The 25,139-nt window shown below is 40.8% G+C and overlaps 3 protein-coding genes across 5 annotated transcripts in view; 1 reads left to right on the top strand and 2 right to left on the bottom strand.

Moving 5' to 3' along the window:
- Positions 1-16,914, bottom strand: part of ddah1 (dimethylarginine dimethylaminohydrolase 1) — a 97,322-nt gene extending 80,408 nt beyond the window's left edge. The window contains exons 1-2 of one of the 3 annotated variants that reach the window (XM_085435894.1): positions 16,799-16,914; positions 10,023-10,349 (exon numbers count right to left, since the gene is read on the bottom strand). In XM_085435894.1, the coding sequence (XP_085292020.1) occupies positions 10,023-10,316 (294 nt within the window). In that variant the 5' untranslated portion in view covers positions 10,317-10,349; positions 16,799-16,914. Of the gene's footprint in view, positions 1-10,022; positions 10,553-16,798 lie in introns of those variants that run through there. The other 2 variants (XM_085435893.1, XM_085435892.1) reach the window with 2 other exon arrangements.
- LOC146688916 (uncharacterized) lies at positions 1,207-5,530 on the bottom strand. Its single transcript, XM_085435888.1, has 10 exons — positions 5,356-5,530; positions 4,138-4,558; positions 3,957-3,989; positions 3,771-3,860; positions 3,307-3,409; positions 3,175-3,227; positions 2,988-3,066; positions 2,294-2,766; positions 1,901-2,094; positions 1,207-1,792 (listed from the first exon to the last, which is right to left on the bottom strand). Exons 2-10 carry the CDS (start codon positions 4,348-4,350, stop codon positions 1,648-1,650), a joined length of 1,383 nt encoding a protein of 460 aa, XP_085292014.1. The 5' UTR covers positions 4,351-4,558; positions 5,356-5,530; the 3' UTR covers positions 1,207-1,647.
- Positions 16,915-18,221: 1,307 nt separating the features above from the next.
- Positions 18,222-21,119, top strand: ccn1 (cellular communication network factor 1). The gene is made up of 5 exons (XM_085435889.1): positions 18,222-18,474; positions 18,674-18,908; positions 19,247-19,591; positions 19,703-19,908; positions 20,031-21,119. The coding sequence occupies exons 1-5, from the start codon at positions 18,427-18,429 to the stop codon at positions 20,331-20,333; spliced, it is 1,137 nt and encodes a 378-aa protein (XP_085292015.1). The 5' UTR covers positions 18,222-18,426; the 3' UTR covers positions 20,334-21,119.
- The last annotated feature ends 4,020 nt before the right edge of the window (positions 21,120-25,139 follow it).

Raw genomic sequence — 25,139 nt, forward strand, 5'->3', positions numbered from 1 at the left:
CACGGCCACTGGTGCTCTTATCCCTGTTCTTTGTGATACAATCCAACAGGAAAGCAGTCAAACCCTTGGACATTAGCCAAGTTAACGTTCACAAATATATACACACAGAGGAACTCTGAGCCCCAATGTCAGCATTAGCACAAACATGCCACTTCATACCAAATCTCAGTGTGAGGTCAGGTGTTAGTCTCATTCCATTATTCTGGCTATATTTTCTTACTCATTACTATTAAACTTATACTTAAGACTAACTATTAACAAAATCACACCCCAATAACTCTGTTATTACACTTTGTATTTAATCATAAAAAGGCTGGATGTTGAAACCTTTTACTTCTATTTTGTATGAGCCAGGATTCTCAACAGCTGATACTCTATGTCCAAAAAGTGACAGGTAATGCTGACATTGGGGCTCAGAGTTCCTCTGTGTGTATATATTTGTGAACGTTAACTTGGCTAATGTCCAAGGGTTTGACTGCTTTCCTGTTGGATTGTATCACAAAGAACAGGGATAAGAGCACCAGTGGCCGTGCACACCCTCATCTCTCTCCTTCACCCGATCATTAGTGTTGGAAACCGGCATTAGCTCAGAGTAGATTAGACTTCAGTATATGCAAGTGATTTGATTTTATGATTATTTGATTCAGTTTTTTCTGTGTTCAAGCTCAATTACTTTAATAAAATATGTTGAATTCAAACAAATAAATAAACAAATAAACTGTGGACATTACCCTTTTAAACCTTTCTGAAACAAGACAGGTAAAAACCAGTGTATAAAAGTTTACATAGGTATAAATAGCTCTAACACTTTACTCCAGCCTGGCGTCCACACATGTGGACATCACATTTTGGGTTATTTAGACCAAAATACTAAATCTTGATCAACAAGTGCCTGATATACAGTTATGAGGACATTATACTGCAACTGTTCTATCGAAATTTCAAATTAATGTCCTCATATGTGGCTCTCATTTTTCTCAGAAACAAAAATTAGGTAAAAAAAAACAAAACCTGGTAATTCTTTCTTTTTACATTCATCGGGTTCCAATCGGCCCAAATATCAAAGAGAAATTAAAAATGCATGCCATGGAAGATTTCGGGTCTTAGGGGGTTAAAATGACCAGACCCCTCCGGCCTGTTTTCCAGGCCACTAAATTAAACCCAGTCAATTACCAATTGAACAGAATAAAAACCTACGAGGTCCACTAATAGTCCAAAAGTCCAAATCTTTAATAGAAAAGACAGGCAGAACTCAAACAAACAATAATCCAAACGAGGAGCATATATAAACACTGGAAAGTAAATAATTATAAGTTATTAAATCAGACTAATTAAATACAGTAAAACTAATAAGGGAAGACGAACACACGGGAAATAAAAATAACAGTGTAAACATACCAAAACTCAAAATAAAACAGGAAAGTTACTACAAACCGAGTGTGACACAATTACATTCATATTGAAACATATGTGATAATTTTCTTTCTTTGTAGCATTTTTAAGATATGTGTTAGAACAGTCATTATGCTGTTTGGATTAGGAACCAATCATTTTTGCCAAATAGTTAACACAAACTTAGAACAACAATGAACAATTTTCAAGATTCTGATTTACAGAACAAACAAAAGTCACAAAAGGTTTCATTATTTAAGAGACAAGATCAAGTTTTTCACACAGGAATGAAATGACAGAATCCAGTGCAGCGGGGCCAAAGGTGTGTGTCAGCAAACTGAAGGTTGAGGAATCAGTCAGCTCATGTTTAAGATTGTGTTGGATTTTGAGAAGAGTCTGTCTGTTATTAGAAAGTAAGATTAACAATGTTACACCAATAACCCAAATACGGGGAAATGACAAATAATACCAAAAAAGATACAACTTTCATATTGTTTTACTAACTTACTTTGTCATATCAGCACTTGAATGGTCGATGCCTTTACAGACCATGTCTGTTGTGACATCGCAGGCCAATCTTCCGGCAAACCCGAGGGCTAGCTCCCCAGCCTCCTCTTCACTCAGAACACTAAACACTGTTACTTTAGTTTTGGCCTTCTTAGGCCTGTCAAGAATCATTGCGGGCAGTTTGGCTTTACGGCCCTAAAAAAGAAAAAGTGCAAACACCAAAAGAGCAGAGAGAGACACACACACGCGCACAAAGTTAAATGCTTTTGTTTACATGGTGTAATTGTGTATATGTTGCAGCAAATGCACAATTTCCAGCCACATTGTCACTTCATTGATACGAGTAACCCGGATTTATTTCAGGTGACATCAAAATCACAAAATGTATATCTACCCCAATCAAACCTCTGAAAACATGAACTGACATGTTCTCTGCGTTGATTCTGCGCTTGATCTCGTCTTCTGTTATTGTGTAGGTTTTCTTTTTTGAGCTTGGTACAGATAAGCGACCATGCACTCTGTAAACTGTACTAGTTCCTTCTGAATCAGTTTGGAATTCTGTATCTGCATCGATCCTGTCAACATCATCAGCAGCAGCATTATCTGTACTCAGACTTGTGCCGTATACTTCTGTTTCTTTTTCTTTGTCTTCAGTCTGTGTACCTTCATCTCTGACTGTCAGTCTTCCTATCTCACTGTTACTTGTCGATTTGCTGCAGATGTTCTCTCCCTTAGGAACTTTTCCTTTGTCATTCGCTGCCTGATGCTTTCCCTGATGACATTCTTCACTGGCTACTTCTATTGCTCCTCCTGTATAGCCACCCACTATGCTGCACAACTCCTTTCCCTCTGCTGTGCTGCACTGTGCTGTTACATAAAGAAGAATGATATAAACAGCACTATATCAATTTAATTGTGAAGAGAAATCCCCACAATACGACACAGTTATGTCTAAAATAGTTTTGTGTAAAAACTGGATCTTGAAACGTCCACTTTAATTACACAGTCCTGGTGTGCAAAGGCAAAATTACGAAAAAAAAATTCACTTTAAACATTTTTGGACATTGTTTAGTTATATTGTGACTTACTCTCACAGAAGATACAGATGCCACAAACAGACTTTGAACAACGCATGTGCTTGTATGCACCACATTTCTGGCACTGCACCTGTGAATTAAAAAAAAAAAAAAGAAGAAGAAATAAACAAACAAAAAACAAATGAACAAAGTCCATTAAATAAACAATCTATATGGCTAAGGACATGTCATAGTGTACCCGGTCTTTGGCTGCAATCACACACCAGCACTGACTGCACTTCCTAGTTCGATCTGCAAAATATAATTTGTTTAAGTACAAGTTACATTTTCCAATGTTAGAGAAAAAGAAGGCAGCTAATTTTATCTTTACCTATTGAGGAAAATAAGTAGTGGCAAAGTCGGGACCTGAGCTTTGTGATTTCAGTGTTGTACTCCTCCACTTGTGTTTTACCGTCAATGAGAGATTGGGCAAACTAATAATTGACGAAGAAAAAAAAAAAAAAAAAAAAAGAACAAAAAGAATTAGATTAACAAAGAAATGTTTGTTTGTTTGGTTTACATTAATTAATTTCTATAGTGTGTACAAAACAAATCAAGACCACAGACTCAACACGCACCACTAAATTTTTGGTGTTCTTTATCAGTTGGCCAAGACAGAAATGTTTTAATCTGTGTGCATTGCTTTTGAACAAGTCTTTACACAGAAAAGGTTTCAGAAAGGTATTTTTCAGGTTCTTCTGACAAGGCTTCAATTTTGGAAAATGCTGTTTGTTTATAGTGGCAACTTATAAACCCTTTGTGATAAGAACATAGTTACCACAGTCCAAGTCATACCTTCAAAAAGTATGCACTTTGTGCTCTTGTGGACCCATCCAAAATTTTTCCAGTGATTTGGCTTGGTATTGGATAAATGTGAGGGAAATTCTATAAAAATAACATAAATACACCTATGTTTTCAAATACATTACAAAAAACGTAAACATGCTATGTCATTATGATCAAACAAGCTTTTCAACATACCTCACACTGCAAATAGATTAGGCCATCTATTACCTTATAAAACAAATAAATAAATACATATAAATAAAAACAGAACTAAGGAATACGATTCATTAAGTAAATTGTACAATAAAGTGTATTTAAAGCAGAATTTAACATTAGTTTTATGACAACATAAAAGGATTTTTATGTCAAGAGGTACCTCATCTGAAATGTTAGTCTGGTCAAACAGGGATTTCAAACTTGAAATACCAATAGAGTTTGGTCCAGCTACTCCCACAAGGTAATCTGTGAGAAAGCATATGCTGTAGTCAACAGATATCATTTTCTTTTTGCATGCTGCAACCATCATCCATTTCAGTCTTCTAGGAGCTTTGTCTGGTTGTAGTTCTTTTTTCTCCTCCTCTCCCCTCATCTATTAATTAAATTGTTTTCTGACCTTCCTAACTGTTTCCGACCTGTCTTCCCAATGTGATGTTTAAGCAATATATGTATGGTCAGAAGGGGGTGAAATTTTCATTGCAGTTGTACGTGTAACATTGCATGTGATAATAAAAGGCTTGATTGGTTGATTATTCAACATGAGTTGACATTTACCTGACATTGTGAAGGAGTCACAGTTTCTGTAAGGGTGTAAGAACATAACATGTGGATTTGTTACACTTCTTTTTCACAAGTTAATAACAATCAATAATTTTCATTCCATTATTTACAAGCTATCACACGATGTCCCAGGGACAACATCTACACGATGTCCCAGGGACAACATCTACGCGATATCCCAGGGACAACATTTACGCGATGTCCCAGGGACAACATTTACGCGATGTCCCAGGGACAATATTTACACGATGTCCCAGGGACAACATCTACACGATGTCCCAGGGACAACAATTACACAATGTCCCAGGGACAACATTTACACGATGTCCCAGGGACAACATTTACACGATGTCCCAGGGCAACTTCTACATGATGTCCCAGGGACAACATTTACACAATGTCCCAGGGACAACATTTACACAATGTCCCAGGGACAACATTTACACAATGTCCCAGGGACAACATTTACGCGATGTACCAGGACAAATTTGTAAATTTCTGGATTACTGTTAATCTCCATAGAATCAAGAACTCATGTCCAGTTTCACAGCTATGGACCAGTTAATTATGTTTCCAGGTGATAGTTTGATTCATAGATTCAGCACACAACCATAAGTCTAGGCCTTTTAGTCCAGATTCTCTTCACTTATGTTTGTAAAATGATCAGGGAAGCTACTGCAATTTTGCCTGACCCAACCCCCGGGCCACGAAACACCCAAAAAGTTGGGGAACACTGGTTAGCTAATGCTGTCGTCAAGTAGCCTATCGCTAGCAAACAAACAGCAAGCCAAGTGAGGAACATATGTATAATGCTTACCGTTTATTAAAGGAAAGTATCCTAAATTGACTTCAAATTCGGCGGACAGGCGAATTGACTTCAAATTCGGCGGACAGGCGGCGGTTTTTCGCTTCTTCACTTGTATTTCGAAATAATCGAAGGCGGGTATTTCGAAGTCGCAAAGGAATGACGTCACAAGAAGGTGATTGGTCACTTGCAACGTTGAACCTGGAACAACATTAATTATGATGATGTGGGAACAATGCTGACACGAGGAAATCAGATCGTCCGGTTATCTAAATGCAACGCACAGTAATAGCAGGTTTTGTAATAAGGTAAATCGCGCTAACATAATGTGCAATGCTAATTGATTAGTTACCTGCAGTATTAACGGGAGAGGACGTGGAAACGCTACCGCTGCTGCTGGGTTGAGCTTCGCTAGTCCGGAGCGGATCAAAAACACGACATTCGTTGAACGCAATCGCGTGTTTTTTGAGCAAATGCTTTTGCATGTTCGTAGTGTTTCCTCCCTTTGATGAAATCTCTACTTTGCAAGTATTGCACGTTGCCCTGTTGTCATTCTTTCTCATAAAGTGTAACCAAACTTTTGAGCGTTTGTGCCGCTCAGGCGCCGTGTTTCCTACTGGGTAAAAGACGCTACTCAACGTGATGACATCATTCGGGGCGACTGGAATCGATAAGGGAATCGTTTATAAAAGTGGCAAACGATTCCAAGGAATTGAAACAGTGGGAACCGGTTCTCAACAAGAACCGGTTTTCGATACCCATCCCTAATCACATTGAGTGGCTGGCTGGTTTGACTCACACCCTTTACGCAGTCAGTTTCTGCTTTCTGGATGCCGGCCTTTAGTCCCAAAATGCAGGAAAAGCCACGCTTTGCTCCAGCAGCCATCAATCAACCAAATAAAAATAAAAAAATTTTAAACCCACATGATTATTTACACTTTGTTATGCTGTAAATGAGTTATCTGTTGTTTGTTGTCTGTGTTTAAAAAAAAAAAAAAAATGTGAGCCAGCCCAAATATGGAACTGATCACACCTTGTACTTGGGGGACAAACTAGACATATTTCTAACTTGTGACCTTTTTATCCAAAAGTTAACTTCAGTTCAGTTGAATAAGCTTGTACTTTAAAATCCCTTTAAAAATCCTTTGCAAAACTGTCCTCCATGTAAAGATGAACCTGAGCTGCTGCTGAAAGCAGGATCAATAAAGTATTTACGCAAGCGAAAACATGCGAGTTTTGATTGGCACGAGGACGCCAGCAGTTCAAAACCTGCGTCAGAGCTTCTGAAGAGAGGAGCAACAACACAATCATGCAGGCTCATCCACAGCACATCTGCAGCACGCTCATTTCTGCTGGATTCACTTGTCATTAAATTATAGGCTGAAATGTGGTCAGTGGGTCACGGGGGTATTTTCCTTTTCCTTATTTATTGTTATTCATTCTTTGCATGCAGAGCACAGCTCAGTGAGACTTCCTGTTGTTGCTGTGCTGTCAGTACTTTGTGTGAGTCCTCAGCTCGCAAGCGGTCAACACCAGTCATGAGCCAAGTGGGCCATGGTGGCATGGGACTTTACATGCAACAGCTCTGGTGAAGCGACAAGAATGATGGTTAAAAAAAAGACTCAATGAATAGCAGAAACAGACAAAAAATTACCAAAAAAACCCTGATAAAAACATCTGTCACAAAGAGAAAGTCATCCTTAATACAAAGCTCTGCTCATGTTTGTCACTGGCCTCGAAAAGCTAACCAATTTGCCGTAATAACACAGCACAAGGTGGCTGTTTGCAATCTGAAAAGGGAAGCTCGCAAGCTGTCAAAGCAAAATCTTATAATTACTACTTTTCTGGGAACAAAATGCATTCAAAGCTGAAAACTGTATTTCAGACGTATGTTCTTGGGGACCTTGAGTAAATATTTTCCATCTCTGTTTTTCGAAAATGTTCGACATTATACACAAACGGTTTGGCATCCCAGCTCCTCACGGAGTAACTAAAGCCAACAAAACAGAGCCATTTTCATTATGACGCATAAATGGGTTCATAATAAGCAAGAAATTAAAGGTCATATGACAATCCACAGCTCCTCTTTCAGTGAATTCTGTCAGTTAAGCATTCATACTAATGCTCGGCATTCAGGGGAAAAATAGCTTCGGCTCTTCCAGGCTGTAGTACCCAATAATGCAATCAATTTAGACAAACATTTCTCCTCATAGAAAAGCTTTTAAGCAAAAGCCTAATGGAAAAGATTCTAGCAATCTTTGAGAAATTACAGAGCTGAACAATTTTAAAATCTACAATGCATTTGATCAAATGCAAAAAAAAGTATCCTGAAAAACAGAGAGGAAAAGTCAGATAACACAAACCAACTTGTTAATCTGCCATGTAGTGACAAGAGGATTGCAATAACATGAGCAAATGAAACTTGATGCAGATCTAATGGACCAGAAACCAATAACCAAGACTAAAATAATAACAACACAGCAAGTGACACCTTTGAATTCCCACATTAATTTCCTCGTGTCATTTCACACGAGCTCTCTAAAGCGCTTGATCAACACACTTTACATTCGGAACAAAGTTTTGCTTTCCCTCGACAATCCAAAGGACGTGTACCCCGGGGGGGGGGGGTCCCATTTCACTGCAGGGCAACCTGCATGTGGCGAATAAAGCTTTGATTGATTGATTGGTTATTTCAAAAGAATCAATGATAGAGGCTCGCTTACTTTCTTAATCGCGAGCGGCGACGAGGCTTTTCCTGAAACCTGCACTGAGCCTTCCTTCATACATCTTCAATAAGTAAAAATCAATAAACCCTTGTCTCGTCTGAGCAAATTATCAGCAATAATTGGTAAGGAGAGACATGAATATGTTGTAGTCGAGCTCTGTAAGCATTGACTTTGATAAGAGCGTGAAGAAAACCGGACTGTGTTTGAATGAAAGGCAGGAAAACAAGCTGATGACACATGTTTTGGTGATACGTGTGCAGGAGATACAAGGAGCAGAGCATTTTGTCCATTTTTTAAAACCCTATAGCTGTGTTAAAAACAGAGCATTACACTGGGAACGGTTGTTCAGCTCCATGTATATATAAAGTCCCAAAATGACATTACACAGAAAAGCTTCTCATCTCTGCACGCACACATAAACAAGCAGAAACATTCCTTTATCACTCACTGCCAAGCTGCCACATAACATTAACTGTGGAACAAAAGCTTTTCTGCTCCCTTTAGTGTGGAAAGCCATTTGTTGATTTTTCACAGCGTATCCTACGGCCCACGGGGCTTTAACTCGCACAATCATAATGATGTGTCATTTGCGCTGAAAATTATATCTCATTACGAATATAAGTATCCAGTTCAGCCAAGTCATTTATAATTCCACCCAAGACAGGAGTCATTTACTCATTAGAATCCATCTGTGGCTGTTTTGCAAACATTTATGTTCTTATATCTCAGAAGTTTCCAAAATTTTTTGCTTTTTTTTTTTAATTAATGAAACTTTCCCATGAGCTGAACACAGGCTGGACACCAAACCGCTGCAATTTTGTGTATGAAATCTAGAAGAAAAAAAAAAATCACATTTAAAGGTTATAAAGTATCACAGTGAAAGTGCGCTGATGGCTTTGGAACATGTTCACGCAAATATAATGGGCAGTGCGCTCAACATAAATGAAATGTGGTGGTTGAAGGTAGCAGCGCCGAGCTTTTCAATCAATATCCCCGCCGCCAGTGAGGCCGGGGACCATTAGCACCAGTGAGCCAAGCAAAGTAACTCTGATGTGAAATGACAGGGGCTTTCACAGAAACCATCCTACCATTTCCCTCATTGTCATTCACACACACATAAACACACACACCCTACATTTCAGCCAGCCTCACTAGGCAACCAAGTGCACTCATACTGTTGTCTTGTTTCAGAAAAAATGGATTGATTGATTCATTTCTGTGGAGTCCTAAATTCACCTCCCCCTTGCTCTTCCTCTTGACATCTCATCAGACTCCTAATCAGCCAGAATCTGAGCTACTTGGCTTCTAGGATGCTCTGACATTAATGCTCTCCATACCACAGAAACAATATGATGTTAAAGTTGGCAATACATACTAAAAGTGCATGAACATTCAGCATCTCAGTTCTTTTTAAACTGTCACTTTTTTATATAGTTTTTGTAGTGTGCTATGTTAGAAACAAAAGCAGCATTGTCTTTAATATGGGCGTTGCCTCATATAAGTAATGAGCATAATTCCTGTTTAAAGGCTGGTGCACAGTGCACTGGGTTAATATGTGTTGCCTAGTATACATACAGCTGGTTTCACGTATAGCTTTGAATAGTGCAGCTCTTTTCCAGGCTGTAAAATTCAAAATCTGAATCCAAGCTTGTTTAAGGATGAATTAAATACTACACATCCGATTTTATTTAAGTTAATTAGAAACTGACTCATGCTTACGTTTTCGTTGATGTTATTAACTGGTAAAAATATATGTTTATAACCCACCTACGTGCTGTGACCCTCATCACCCACTTGTATATCTTGATGCCAGTGCATCCAGCTGCTTATTCCTGCAGCTTAACTGCATGCCAAGTGAGCACAGCGGACAAAGGAGGCGGGAGGACGCCTTCCTTTCCACTTTCACATCAAACTTTATTTTCGTCGTACTGAATCATGCTGACACTGCCCTACCTCTCCTCTCCTGCTCTCAGCCCCGGGTCTGGTGATGAGCGCCGTGTCCCCGCACACCACGGCCGCGTCCTCCACGAACACGCAGTCCGGGAGCGACTCGTCCGCGGGGAGCTCGACCACCTCCAGCCCGAGCCTCGTCCTCAGGACCTCGACGTAAGCCTCTTGCTCCTTCACCGCCTTGGCCAGGTCCACCTCCGTCTGGCTGCTCCGCAGCGCTTCTTTGGCCAGGGACACAGGGATTCCCCGAACGACGGCGTGGGTGTAATGACCGAAACCTGCCATCAAACCAGCCATGTTTTGCGTTCCCTTTACTTGGCACGTTCAAATCTGGAGAAAAAAAAAACACCCTGAGAGACAACTCGGCGAATGAATGAGAGAGAAAAATACTAGAGTCAGCTGACTCGATAATTCCTAGCTTGCTTATTTGTTCCCTGTTAGTTTGTTGGGCTTTTATTCTTTATTTACAGTAGCCTGCTGCACACAGTGTCAATCAGCCCTGCTCCAGTCTCCAGGCGAGCGACAGCGCTTCGGTGACGTGTAGCCTGAGTCTGTCAGCCCTCAGCCAGGCGCTCAGCCCAGGACCCCATGAGCCTATGGCTCAATCATTATCCACTGGATCAACAGAGCAAAACCTGATAGTAAAACCCGAGTTAACAGTCTATTCAAATCATTAACAAGGAAAAATACAGGTTCCATATCTCTGTAGGGACAAATCAGAAAACAAAACAAAAAGGGTTTGTTAGATTTTTTTTTTGCCAAGGAAAATGCAAAACACTACCCGGATGTAGCTTTTCAGTTATAGAAGGACATACATTTCCCTTCATATGTGGTTGTAAATAATGCTGTGGACTGTTGGCTGGTCAATTAGAATCAGAATGTCTTTACTGTCTTTGTCACAGGTACAACGAAATTAAAAGTGGTCTGCGATCAGTGCATCATCCATAGAAATATAAATAAATAATAAAATGAATAAATGGAATACTTAGACCAGGGGTGGGCAATTCCAGGCCCCGAGGGCCGGTGTCCTGCAGGTTTTAGATCTCACCTTGGGTCAACACACCTGAATCACATGATTATCATCATCATCATCATCATCAACTTTATTTATAAAGCACTTTAAAACAACCACAGCTGACACAACGTGCTGTACATTGGAACTGTAAAATAAAATTACATGAGATATAAATAAAAAACAAATAAAAGAAGAGTGAAATCATTAATTAAATAACTACTGCATTAAAAAAAGAAACTAAGTCTCACTGAGGTTAAAAGCCAAGGAATAAAAGTGGGTTTTAAGACGTGATTTAAAAGTGGACAGTGAAGGGGCCTCTCTAACATGCATGGGCAAATTATTCCATAATTTTGGAGCCACAATAGAGAAGGCCCTGTCCCCTCTGAGCTTCCTCCTGGATCTCGGTACCTCCAGGAGCAGCTGGTCAGCTGACCTGAGAGACCGACAGGTTTTACAGTGTTCAAACATCAACCTGACTGGCAGGACCTTAAGAGAGCTGTCCATAAACATAAACCTCAACGCATAGAAGAAACAGTGTAACAGTGACGTGAGACGCAGAAAACGATTACTCCAAGTTATTACCGTAAAAATTGGTTCTAGGAACTACTGAATTATGGAAATGCTGTCATTGTTCACCACTGTATGTGGTGTTATTTCCTCTGATTATGATCCTCATTGTGGTAAATCGATATTTATATTAAACCTGCAGTAACTACTTTATGACTCCTCTTGGTGGTGCTTATCAAAGGAACAAGCAGAAAGTGAAGGTTAGTTAGTTGCACTGAAAAAGAGCATTTAGCATTTAATTTGGAATTTAAATGTAGGAAGAAATATTAAAAGCACAAAACTTTACTTGACTTTACTTGTCATCAATAAAAAAGCAATAAATAGTTGATCATCATGCCTTGAATGAAGAAAAACAAGCGTCTTTACAACACTGATGAGATTGCACTGACAGATTGATAATAAGTATTCCCGCATCTTCACATTTTAGGTGAAACAGCTCCACAGTGTAATGTCAGAAGAGGAGCTGCCAACAAAGTAAGGAATCTCCTTGACCTCAACACTAAGTTTGGTAATGAAAAAATAACTGTATCCCTGAGAAATACATTTCACAAAAGACCTTCACTACAAAAAGAATAGCGTGTGGATCTTGATAAAACTGGGAACATAAAGACAGATGAGTAGCAGATATCTATTTGATTCCCACACCATTCCAACTTGGGTCAAAATACATTTCGAAATGAAGGAAACGTGTGCACACCTTCATTCTTGAACTTGATATTCTTGAGACGTGTATCTGCTTTCATCTTGGCAGACTTGAAACAAATACTGCACACATAACTCAAAGGGAAAGACTATAAATATATAAAAAGAGAAGTTTGTTGTATGATATGTAGGGAAAGAAGGATTTGAAAGGAAGCTCACTGTTAAATGTGTATGTATAGAAGGAATGGTGCATGGGTGGAGGTGGGCTGGTGGAGTTGTATTCCCTACGGTGCCATCTAAGGAAGGTTCTGGGCCCGGTGAAGCTGTCTGAATGGATGGAATGTTTCTTCAGACGTCCCAGAAGCACATTCTTCCACTGCGGGACCTGGGTTTGTCTTTTCTTGTTCCAGATTCACTCAATTATCCTCGACTGCTCTAAACATTCCAGTACATTCCAGAAGCCCCGCATTCCTTCTTCTTTTTTCCCCACCCCAGCCAGGATCACCAACCACCACCACACTTGCCCAGCTTTAACACCTGCCCCCACTCAGACTTCTTTTTTTCCCCTTCCCCATCATTCCTGATCGCAGATGGACGTGGCACAAAAGAAAGCCTCTTTTTTCTCTCTCCAAGCTGAGGAATTTGGCTTACTTTAGACGAAGGAAAGCCCTCATACTTCAGGCACACCTGGCTGGTACAATGTGCAGCTATATAATCAAAATGGTGAAAGCAGACACGGATCTGAAGCGGCACAGCGGGCTGCGGAAGCAGTTATGATTGAACTCATCATAAGATCGTAGATGTCTGAAGTGACATGCATGATTACACAGGTGATCGAAGGATGTTTCACTCTCTGTGCCTAATTACAGAGAGTAATATAAAAAAAATTAAGTAATAGGATAAATTTCATACATAAAAATTGATCATTCTAGAAGAACAGCAATGGATATTCTATTTTACATAGCAGCTATACGAGTTTCCTGTGAATGAAACCTTTTAAACAGCATCAACAAGCCAAGTTTCACTGAAAGAAGAGGATGCAGTAACATTTATCATCATTTACTATAGTTAATCGACCATATACAGGCACTTACACCCACAGTTGAGCACAATCAGCGTATTCAGGGAATTGGCCTTGAGATAGATAGATAATCCTTCAGGTATAAGTAATTGCTATTACACCAAATGTGTATTAGTTCACAGCCAAACATTGTTCCCAATAAATTTAGCGATGACTTCTACACTGGTGTAGGAAAAGACCCAGACACTCTGTCTGTTTGCACAGAATCTGTTAACGTTATCCGTCATGTTCATTACAATCAGAGCAGGCAGGTTGAGCAAAATCAGACACACCAGTACATTTAATCTCCTCATCGCGCAACAACTCCTGGAATGCACTAAACCTCAGAGAAATGTTAATGGAGCCAAGTATCAAAGAGAATTTTTACCTTGAACTTGTCTTAGCTATAATTAATTTAAGATGAAATGGAAGACATGTTTCCGTGTTATCAGATGTTTTATGTTTTTTGGACAAACAGGAGGTTCCTCTTTTGTCATTTGCTGACAGAGCCAGAAGGTTCTTAGGACTGCTGTGGAAATGGTCCGACTATATTTCAAGATTAGCATGTTCTCTGGCTTTGCTGGTTCACGCAGTAAATAACATTTCAACAGGAAGCAAAGTACGAGTATACAACAACGGGAGGAAAGCAAAGCTGGAGTTACTGTAAGTATTCAAATAGCCACTGGGGAAAAATGTGTGTTTTCACGCAAAACTGATGCGTCGCTGATGACTAAAAAAACAAGAATGCAAAAGACGAAAGATTCCTCCCATCTTTTACCAAACACAGAAATGCATTTGGATGTGCAAAGGAAATGACCTGTTATGGGCAACTACGTGATAATTAGCACCCTCGGTTTACTACATCTTTGTGCAATGTGAAACTACAGCAGATTACAGAATCAGAACATATTTCAGAGCACTAGTAAGCAAACAACAAAAAAGGAAAGCACAATCCAAATTATCATCAGACCCAAAATGAAATTATCTTTCGAAAAATATCCTTGAACAACACCGTAGTGAACACTGTCTGTGCCAATATAACAATGATATAACAGTTAAGCACTTGAGGTCAACCTTCACTAAGCTGATTTCCTTCTTAATGAATCAGGAAGTCTGGTATCACAAAGTTACATCAGAAATTCGTGTGAAAGTGTGATCTCATGTGTTTGACTTCTTGTGAACTTGTCAGATTTATATTTCTTCAGAACTGGACTCTGCGTTTTAATTGCTTGCTTAATCTAAGCAGCCATTCATATGCGAACAAGCTGTAACTCATCAAATTTCCTGCTTCTCCGTGAGCTGACAGAAGAAGGAAATGTTGCTAGTACAAACTGCATGCTAGTTATGACATCTGTCTTGGCTATAGTACAATGGAATCTGTTGTTTAAACATGTAGATCCTGGTCCATCCGTGTCTTAAACATAAATAAGGAAGCTGAGGGCTGCCACCCGTCTAGACTTCCTGAAGGTCATGCAGTCCTGATGGGTTCTGATAATGGGCTTCCGTCACAGTGAGCCTTGGAATCTCTCAAGCATTGGTCAACGTTGAAACTGCTTAGACTTCCCAGCCAGAGGCTTTGAAGTCGCTCAGATGCAGAGCAGTGACAACAATCCAATCATCGATTCTGTCAAGAAGGAGAGCGAGTCCCTCATCATCACGAAGGTCAAAGGACCGTAATGTGTGCTGTTTGCGTGAGGGGCTCTCCGATGGCTTTAGTGGAAACTATTTGGCAAGGGCAATTACAACAAAAGACGCACATCCAGCTTTTGGAATGTTTCCTAAAATGAACGGGGAATAATGGAATGAATATTGCTGCGTGTTATTCTCCACTGACGTAAAATGAAAACACTGCTTCCCATCATTGTAACACTGGGACGGATGCAAACATGCTGTCATACACACACAGAGGTAGGCATAAAACCATTACAACACTAAAGGACAACTGAGAAGTGGACAATCAAACAAAGCAATAATATAAATGACCATTAAAGGAGTGTTCTCCCACTTCAGTGTTTATTTTTACATACATTTGTGGAATTAAATGCACGATTAAGCTTAAAAAAAATCAACTTTCCTCATCAAGCCTGCTTAACACACTGTGTCTTTATCCGGCCTAACCATGCTGGACGTGTGTTAGAGGGTCTCAGTGTGGGATATCTACGGTTGTCCTGAGAGGTCAAATGCACTGTAACTTAAGAAAACATCAGGAAATTTAAAAAGAAAATGACCACAAAAGCATACAAAACACAATGAAAACAGAAAAAATACAACAGAAGTTGACAAAAACACAACAGAAGGAGAAAAATAAACAAATTCACAAAAAAGTACAAGTGAAATGTTTCAGTGGAGACAACGTGACCAAACAGCTGTGGGAATAACAAGAAAGGAAAACATGCAAAGGTTTGCCCCTTAAAACGCTTCAAGACTTATTGGATTTGTAACATGTGTTTTAATCACACAACTCATATAATATTGTGCATGTTTGATGTTAGCTACCTACTGTTTGCTTGTCACTTCTGCAGCTGGTCCATCAAATTATCTCCCCAAAATCACTTAGATTGTTTTTTGAGTTTTTTCTGAGCTTTTGCTGCATTTTTCATTGTATTTCTCTTGTTTTCCTAAACTTCACTTGTGTTTTTTTCTATTTCTATTGTGTTTTATTTGAATTCTGTTGCGTTTTGTGCGCTTTTTGCAGCATTTCTTACCATTTGTTTATTCAACTTCCGTTGTGTTTCATTCAAATTCTACTGTGTTGTTTTTTTCTATTTCTATTGTACTTTATTTAACTTCCGTTGTGTTTTTCCGTGATTTTGTAGCTGTTTCTAAATTTTCAGTGCGTTCTGTCAGGGCCACAATAGAAATCTCCCTTTAAAAAATTGTATAACTGCCACAAAAATAGAGACCCATTTTCATAATACAGCGTTGCAATGCACACAGGAACACTACACATGTGCTCACAAAGACACACCCCCTATCCAAAAAGGCTGCACCCACACGTCCATCTCCATTCTGAATACTCACACAGACGTGAGTAAGAGGCTTCACGGACAAGGACTGTTATCACATGAATACGTCCTCCTCTATTTAAAGATGGTTTGACGTTTGGATTCTGGTCAGTCTTTAAATTATAATAATAAAAAAAATGGTCATCCACCAGTTATTCCTTACACATCACCATCTAGTGTCTTGAATTGGAATTATAAAAATATGGCCACAAAAATAACAACCACGACAATCAGTCCACGTGGGGAAACCTATAGGCTATTAAAAGATCTTTTAAAAAGTGTCTCTTGCGAGAAAACAAAGAAGAAGACGCTTTACCAAGGGTTATTTATTTTTGTGGCTGTTTTTTTTTTTTTTAGAAGAAATGTATCTGCTATGTTCTATTATCATATAAAGGGGATTTTATTCTGAGGGTAGCCACCAATGTTAGGCTCACTAGAGGAAAATGAAAATCAAAACAGAACAAAAAAAACAAAGGAAGTCCAAACTCACCGGAGAGGCTCTTCAGCCGTCTTGCTCAGTGCTGCTGTCTCACTGTACCGTTATGTAAAGTCTACACATAAGGCTACAGGGAAGAGGGGAGAAGTGAAATGTCCGATCCTTACAAACACAAACTCTTTGCCCTCATGCAAAAAAGAAAAGAAAAAAGAAATCCTGTTTGGAATCTGCCATCCCGTCGTGACAATAACAACGGTTTATATCTCGTCTTTACGCATTTCGCTGCCACCTGGTCAAAGCTATTATAACTCGGAATCATTTCAAAACTCAGGTGGAAGAGACTTATTGAGACTCGTGTTGTTAAAAACTAAGACAAAGACCCAAGTGTTTGTCTCCCCCCACCAAACACCACTAACATCACCGCATCTCTTGCGGAAAATTAGATCACTTCACCTACAGCAGGACCCACTTTCTTTCTTCCCCCCACGAAACATGATGGACACATTGTGTGAGTGTGTAAGGGGGGCAAAACTGCTTCAAAGGATGAAAGGAAAAGGAATTTCCTTTCATGAAGAACATATTTAACAAGCCTTTATGCTGTCAGGAATGCTGGCCAAGGGGGAGAGAAATATGTTAATAATGCAAGCTACTGCCATACCAAATATGGCAATATTGTTACGTCTGAGCTCTGGTGCGCATCTGGTAATGCTTAGCTCCCCTGAATAAAGGCACCGGAGAGCCAGAAATAGACTGTTCAACGTATTTCTGCCTACACCTTTAAGAGAAAAGCTCGTACGGTTATTTTAAACGTGTTCATCGTCTTGTAAAAGTGTATTTAATCAACTGATCTGCGCCTAATTACTGTGTAGGCAAAAGCATGCCTGACACAGTAATCAGCAACAGTCGAACATGTTCAACTGCATAACTGACACTTAAATTGATCCATAATAAAGTTTTGTTCAAACTTCTGATCTGATCTTTAAGTCTTGGGATGCTATTTTGGGGATATTCTGCGACATGGCATTCTTATATGAAGACAAGTGACTCTAAAATTCAACGGCTGACACACACACACACACACACACACACACACACACACACACACACACACACACACACACACACACACACACACACAAAAGTGACAATAAAGCATCTCAAGTTCACCACTTCAGAAAAAAAAACCCAAATGAAGCTGATGTGATAGACGTGAGGGGCGAGCAGAGGAAGAAAATGAAAGGGGGGATAAACAAGAAGGGAAAAATGTGAGACGGAAAAGTGTGTTCAGATGGGATCCAGGGGGGAAAAATCCATTTGGGAAAGAGAGAGAGAAAAAAAAGAGAAAGGTTTAGACAGGGTGGAGCTTAGGTCTTGGATGGAAAATGCGCCGAGAAACATTCCTGGCATAGTTTGGGAACAGTTCAGCAGGCAGGCCAGCGACGACGTCAGCTTCTCACTATAGTATAAAAGTACAGAGGTGGCCGGACCTCAGCAGACTGCAAGCGCTTCACTGAGAGCTTCTTCTACTCTAAAGGAGCCTCTGACGATAGAGACTACCAGCAAAGACATTAAGAGAGACAAACGGCTAAGAGAGGGAATACTTAAGGACTCCTCCGAAGACAGACTTTTCCTTACACCGAGAGCAGGATTCCTTTTGAACGCGCACAAGAAATTTATCCAAGATGCTGGTGCTTACTGTTGTCGTTGCCTTCCTCGGAAGCTTTAACCTGGTGAGTCTCCCTCTCTCACTCTTCACTGAAATATAAAGAGAAACGTTTTGCGGTTTTAATTCCCTACATTTAGTTAGAGAGAGGAGAAGCTGCTCTTTTGAGACTAAGTTTATCTTGTTGTAAGCCATTCTATGTCGCTTGATTTTAAACGTTTCTAAAAGATGGTTTTGTGTTTTTCTTTTCTTTTTTGGTTATACAGGTCCTCTCCTCCTATTCCTCCACCTCCTGCCCCTCCGTGTGTGATTGCCCTCGGGAGATGCCCCAGTGCGCACCCGGCGTGAGTGTCGTCCTGGATGGCTGCGGCTGCTGCAAAGTTTGCGCCAGGCAGCTGAACGAGGACTGTAGTCTGACCGAGCCCTGTGACCACACTAAAGGACTGGAGTGTAACTTTGGGGCCAGTTTTGCTGCTGCTACTACTCGTGGCATCTGCCGAGGTATGTATAAAGATCATCCTCCTCCAGATGTGCATGCCTCATGACTTAGCCTGAAGACTTTTTTTTAATAAGAGGGATTATTATTCAAGAATATGGGAACCTATGTGATTTCAACACTATGGAATGTAGCTAGGAGGAAACTAGTCTGAACCTCAAAGCACAGGCAGCCCACTGTGGAGGGAAAAAGACTCCTCACAGGCAGCCTGAAGAATTTCACAGTTTAACTGATCCTTATCTGGCAGCCATGTGATGTCTTCAGCAGACTTCTTTGAGCAAAGCAGGAAAGAATAACATTCCTCTCCCTCTGTTTTTTTCCTTTTTCTCCCTGCTTGCTGCAGCCAAGTCAGAGGGCAGACCATGTGAGTACAACAGCAGGATCTACCAGAATGGAGAGAGCTTCCAGCCCAACTGCAAACACCAGTGCACATGCATTGATGGGGCAGTGGGATGCGTACCGCTATGCCCGCAGGAGCTCTCTCTTCCCAACTTGGGCTGTGCCAACCCCAGGCTGGTGAAGGTAGCAGGCCAGTGCTGTGAAGAGTGGGTGTGTGATGACAGCAAGGAGACAGACACCCTAGAGAAGATCTTTGGCAAAGACTCAGTGATGAAGGATTTGGAAGATGATCTCACCAACAGGAATGAGCTCATTTCAATTGTCAAGGGAGGGCTGAAGTCCCTACCAGGTAAGAAAGCAGTCTTTAATTCTGAAGGTTTTTCTTCTGGGTTCAACTGAGATGGTAAAATAAACTGCATTCAGATTCACTAATGTTTTCATTGCTTCTTTTTAATCATAGCATACAGACCACAGCCGGAAGTCCACCACATGTTCGAGAGCCAGAAGTGCATCGTTCAAACCACACCCTGGTCCCAGTGCTCCAAGAGCTGTGGAACTGGCATCTCCACCCGAGTCACCAACAACAACAGTGAATGCAAGCTGGTCAGAGAGTCGAGAATCTGCGAAGTGCGGCCATGCACCCAGTCACCTTACTCCAGTCTGAAGGTAAGCTCGAGCCAGCTAGCTGAACCAATCCAATGGAAGCACGCATGATGCTGAAGGTATGCTACAGCTGGGTCTCAGTGCGCAACTGACAATTGTCGCTCTTGTGCCCATTCTTCTTGCAGAAGGGAAAGAAGTGCAGCAGAACTAAGAGATCGAGCCAGCCGGTGAAGTTCACCTACGCCGGCTGCTCCAGCCTGAAGAAGTACAGACCCAGGTACTGTGGAACCTGCATGGACAGCCGCTGTTGCAGCCCCCACGACACCAGAACCATCCGCGTCAAGTTCCGCTGTGAGGACGGCGAGACCTTCTACAAGAACATCATGATGATTGAGTCCTGCAAGTGCACCTACAACTGTCCCCATGCCAACGAAGCCTCCTATCCCTTCTACCGCCTCTCCAACGACATCCACAAGTTCAGAGACTGATTGGTGAGGAGCAGCCAAAACCCCTCCGTGAGAGAAAGAGATCAGCAGCAGCAGCAGCAGCATCATTGGCAGCCAATGGCAGTCTAGATGAAAGCAGGGGTGTAAATAGACCACCAATCAACTACCAGCTTCTTGTTGTAACGAGATTCCCAAGGAATTGTTGGCTTACATCATGAGGACTTAATGAAGTGCACTGTTTGCTGTGACTCAGCATGCCTAATATGAACTGCTTCGTATTAATTGGAGCATTTGAAGTAGCTTCGTTAAGGAGCAAGATGTAATTAATATTTGTACATTAATCTTAGTCGCTGATATCGATTCACTGTGTATATTTTGATCCCGTACACCAGACATGACCCAGACTGTAGACTTGTGTGTGTATATGTAGATATGCACATGCGCAACTTCAATTAGCATTATCATGTTGTATCTTTGGTTGTTTTTTTTTTTAGAGAAAGAAAAAAAAGACACCAGACGATGAAATGTAAACTCTCGACTTGTTTAACAGGCGCGCGGTTTCATTCCTTCCTGACGTGGGCATTATTGTTCATGTTTTGTGGCAGCTATTGACCTCCCTTCATGAGAAAAAAAGAAAGAAAAAAAGACAAAGCGAAACATGTCAAAGGATGAATGAATGTTTTTTTTTATTATTGTTGTTATTAATATTATTTATCAAAATAAAATAATGTAGCTACTTTATTTGGATATTATGTGTCATACTGGAATAAATTGTAAAATGATTTAATTTTATATGCTACAATAAAACTGATTTATTTATATGAAACACGACGAGCCCAGAGTCGAGTCTGTTCAGACTGCACTGCGGGACGGGACAAACAAACGGCGCACCGGGGATATTTAAGCCCTCTGTTATATCATTCAATAGAGCCAACAGATTCTCAGACAGACACCGAGCGGCTCGTTCTGCTCTTATATAACACAACCTTGGAGGCTTGCTCTCCTGACTTTTTGTGCTTTTGGAATGCCATTCTGCAGCGAGCTAGTTTGCTTTCATTTGATCTGGCTAAGCCACACACTTGACCGATTCTGAGAAGAGGAAAAAAAAAGATTAAGTTCATGAGTAGCAATGAGTATGGGAGTATGCCAAGAATCTTAAGTGCTGCGCTGAATGGGCTGGGATTAGACACCATGCAACAAGGACAATGGAATTATTGTATATCATGAATACATTCCCAGTCACCCTTTTCTTTTTATTTCATTCTTGTTTTCTTTTTTTCACACAGCATTACCAAATTGACTACTCTTTAGCAGCTACCTTTAAAAAGTGAATTAGATGCATTGGCCCCTGCTGGCTCTTAAATTGCAGGGGTCTGCTAAACAGTTGTAAACAGTCAAACAGAGCAGGGAGGACTTAACTCTCCCTTCCAGGTTTTGGTTTAAGAGGCATGAATACTGCTATGAGACAGAAACAAGCAAAGAGCAGGAAACAGGGGTAACACAGTTGGTATTAGAAACTGTGGTTTTCAAGGGCACTAAAACAGTGTTTTGCTACCATCACATTAACGCTTCTCGACTCATATTCTGCTGTTTTATTCTTTAATAGACTCATTCTGTATGATTTAAGCCTCCGATTTAAGTTTTATAACCTTAAGGTTCATGAAATCCATAAAAGTATGGAATGTATGATTGAAGAATAACAACCTGAAAAAAAGAAAAAAACTTGTGCTAGTTCTCACAGGATCTGACGTTTGCACAATGGTAGCCATTTAGAAGCATCGCGCTGAGGAGAACGACAGGGAAGGGTTTTCTCCTTCTTCTTCTTCTTCTTCTTCTTCTTCTTCTTCTTGTTTTTCATCCAGGTAGAGGGAGCGGCTCAGGAATGCAGCAGTGGCTCAGAAAGCAGACATCCTGATGGGTGGCAGATGTTGGAAAATATTTCAGTGCAACATGTTCACTTCAGCTGAGGAAATTTTCCAAATATACACGAACCCTCCCGAGTTCTCGTTTGTGTCCACAGAAGGCATTTTTATCTCCTGGCAAGTAAGGGAAAAAAAACCTGTCTAATCTCACACAATGTGCCACTTCCGCATAACTTTCCCACATAGCTCCTGGAAATAAATCTCAATCGAGTGTATTTAATGAGAGGCCGAGCAGGACACGCCACACACCGCACAGGATGTGCTCACTGAAGTTTTACACATGAAAGGCTTCTGAGGTCTACCTAATCACAAAGATGTGTGACTAAAGGGTCTAAACACTTTCAGGGTGCTTTGTTTTTCTTTTTTCTCACTCTTTCCCTTTCTGCTCCTTCCAAAAAAAGAAAATTTCCCTCCCTGTCTTTCATGGCTGGGACGTTGCAATGCAATCAGACTCATTTGTTTTGATAACTGAATGCAGCACACTTGGTTATGTAATGGCATCTGTACGTTATGTGAGCAGTGCTTTTGGTCAATGTAGAGACTTCCTCAGCCTTTACTATGTCAAAAAAGAATTCCTTTTCCAAAAAGAGGGGAGTGTGGGTGAAATAACTGTGGCCTTCAAGCAAACACAGCACAAACCTGTAAAATCTATCGCTCTCTCTCACACAGGCGCCCCTGCAATTAAATTGCTCGGTGACTACCTCACTCCCTAAACCAAAAAATAAAGTGTTTATATGACAAAGACATTAGCATTAAAGTCTCATCAAGCAACTACGTAATGCAGTGCAACCAGAAGCTAACAGGACTGAGAGTGGCCATTACAACCCGCTGGATGCTGCTGAGAGCTGATGTCAACTCTTTTACAGCCCTTTGCCCCCTCCATCTACAACCTCAGGTTAATGCTCACTGTTGTAAGCAACCCAGGAGCAAGGAGAAAGAAGGGTTGCATACAGATACTTGTTTCATAACCTACCATCTGCTGGACAAAGGAGGAAACAGCATGCTGTGTGTGATTTCTGTCTAGACTCACACACCTGTTAAGACCTGCACGTTTTAAAGAGTTGTTGCTGTGAAATGTGTGTCTGAAAACTTGCTCAACATCATAGGTATCATTGTAGCGCTGCTATTTTGCATAATACTCTCATGGTAAAAAGAATGATGTAAAAGGCACCCTTTTTTCCCCAGATCCTGACAGGGTGTGGGACCCTTTCACACAACGCAACAGCGGCAGTAAATATCTCCTGACACACCCACCAGATACCCTCTGGCAATTACATAAGAATAAATGATGAGTGGGCTTAAGGGAAAATCCGAGTCAGTTCCCTCCCAGGCTGTTGGATTGTTTGGGATGTCCCAGAGGGACGCTGGCTACTACCGTGATTATTAGCTCTAACAAGCCGCACATTGATGGGAGAGGCAGAGCTTAATTGTTGGGCGTCTCGAGTCTCAGACTAATGGATTTCTGCAATGAATCATCTCCAACTCTGTCAGCTGAGCTAACACTGGCATTTACTCCTCTTTCTATCGTTCGACATGGGCAGGCTAATGAGGTCACACAGTCAGGAGCTGTTTGTCTCCCAACACTGCAAGTTTGACATTAAGGATAAATAGGCTGATGGTACTGAAAGCCCCTCTTATTGGCAGAAACATTCTTTTGTTGATTTTTCAAGAGGGTTTGCCTTTTGCCGCGGTGCCATTGTAAGAAAAAAAAGAAAGAGAAGAATGTGAAAAGTGACTCAGAAAAAAGTCGGCACATTGTTATTGGGTGTTGATCTTCAGCCAGCAGGTGAAATGAAGAGACTACAGATGGAAAGTGTGGCTTCATAGTATGGGGGATTCACAAGCTAGTGTCCTCGCCACCCTTATCCACTTCAGGGTGGCGAGGGACTAGGGGCCATAGGGCAAGAGGTTAGTACACACTGGACCAATCACCAGTCTGTCAGAGGGCTAACAGAGAGACAGACAACCAATCACACTCATGTATGGACAATTTAGAATCACTAGTTAACCTAACCCCACTAACTGCGTGTATTCTGTGCAAGGAAGCTGGAGTACCTGAAAACATCCCACGCAGACACAGGGACAACGTGCAAACCCCACACAGATCAGGTGGTGGATTTGACCCCAGGACGTTCTTGCTTTGTGGCAACAGTCCAAACTGCTGTCCACCAGATTCATGGGAGCGTTGCGTCACTCCCAGCTGTAAAATTTGAGCTAAATCAAACGTGGATGCAATGTGCAGCAAAGAAGAAAAGTAAATGAATCATATTTCAACAGCACTACTTCTACATGTTTTAGAGGTATTTGGTAGATGACTAAATCTCACTAGATTTTGGGATTCTCAAAAGACTATGGTGCCATCATCATCTGTCACATGATTCCTTGTGTTTCTTCTCACTGAAAACACTCGTTACACATGCTGAGGCTCATGCATTTGGGACCCGGTGGTTCTTAGCACAGACGAGTCAAGATACATGACTTGGTTATATGAAATTGTGTGAGCAATCTTTTGGCTGTTCCCTTTGGGGGTCACCAGAGCAGATCATCTGCATCCATCTCATTCTGTTCTCTCACATCAACCATCTACATGTCATCCGCACAACAGTGGTTGTAGTCGGTAAGTACGGTTAAACCTACATAGTTTTTTGATGTTCATTATCACCTGTAAATCATTATTACATGCTATTCAATGCACCACCTAATTCCTGGGATTATAGTTTAATAAATCTTTTAATATAAAGTCATGGAAATAGAAAATATGACAAGTTATCTAATAATCTTCTGAGAAAAATGATTTTGGGAGACACCTCAAGCCCTTAAAACTTTGTGAAGTGCTCCATCTGTTTAATCTTTAAAAATAGTCAGTGTCTCAGCTGGATGACCAAATATCTTTAGACCACATTGCAGATCGTCATACCAGCTGCAG

This window comes from Copadichromis virginalis, linkage group LG17 (assembly GCF_057382275.1).
Source record: "Copadichromis virginalis isolate Kocher_CV1m ecotype Utaka linkage group LG17, C_Virginalis_male_GT1.1, whole genome shotgun sequence".
Taxonomy (NCBI): domain Eukaryota; kingdom Metazoa; phylum Chordata; class Actinopteri; order Cichliformes; family Cichlidae; genus Copadichromis; species Copadichromis virginalis.

Coding starts and splice junctions, on each gene's coding strand:
- LOC146688916 (XM_085435888.1), bottom strand. CDS start 4,350: ATGAGGGGAGAGGAGGAGAAAAAAGAACTACAACCAGACAAAGCTCCT. Junction 3,410..3,770: donor AAAGTGCATACTTTTTGAAG/GTATGACTTGGA, acceptor GTCAATTATTAG/TTTGCCCAATCTCTCATTGA. Junction 3,067..3,174: donor TGATTGCAGCCAAAGACCGG/GTACACTATGAC, acceptor TTTAATTCACAG/GTGCAGTGCCAGAAATGTGG.
- ccn1 (XM_085435889.1), top strand. CDS start 18,427: ATGCTGGTGCTTACTGTTGTCGTTGCCTTCCTCGGAAGCTTTAACCTG. Junction 18,475..18,673: donor TCCTCGGAAGCTTTAACCTG/GTGAGTCTCCCT, acceptor TTGGTTATACAG/GTCCTCTCCTCCTATTCCTC. Junction 18,909..19,246: donor TACTCGTGGCATCTGCCGAG/GTATGTATAAAG, acceptor TGCTTGCTGCAG/CCAAGTCAGAGGGCAGACCA.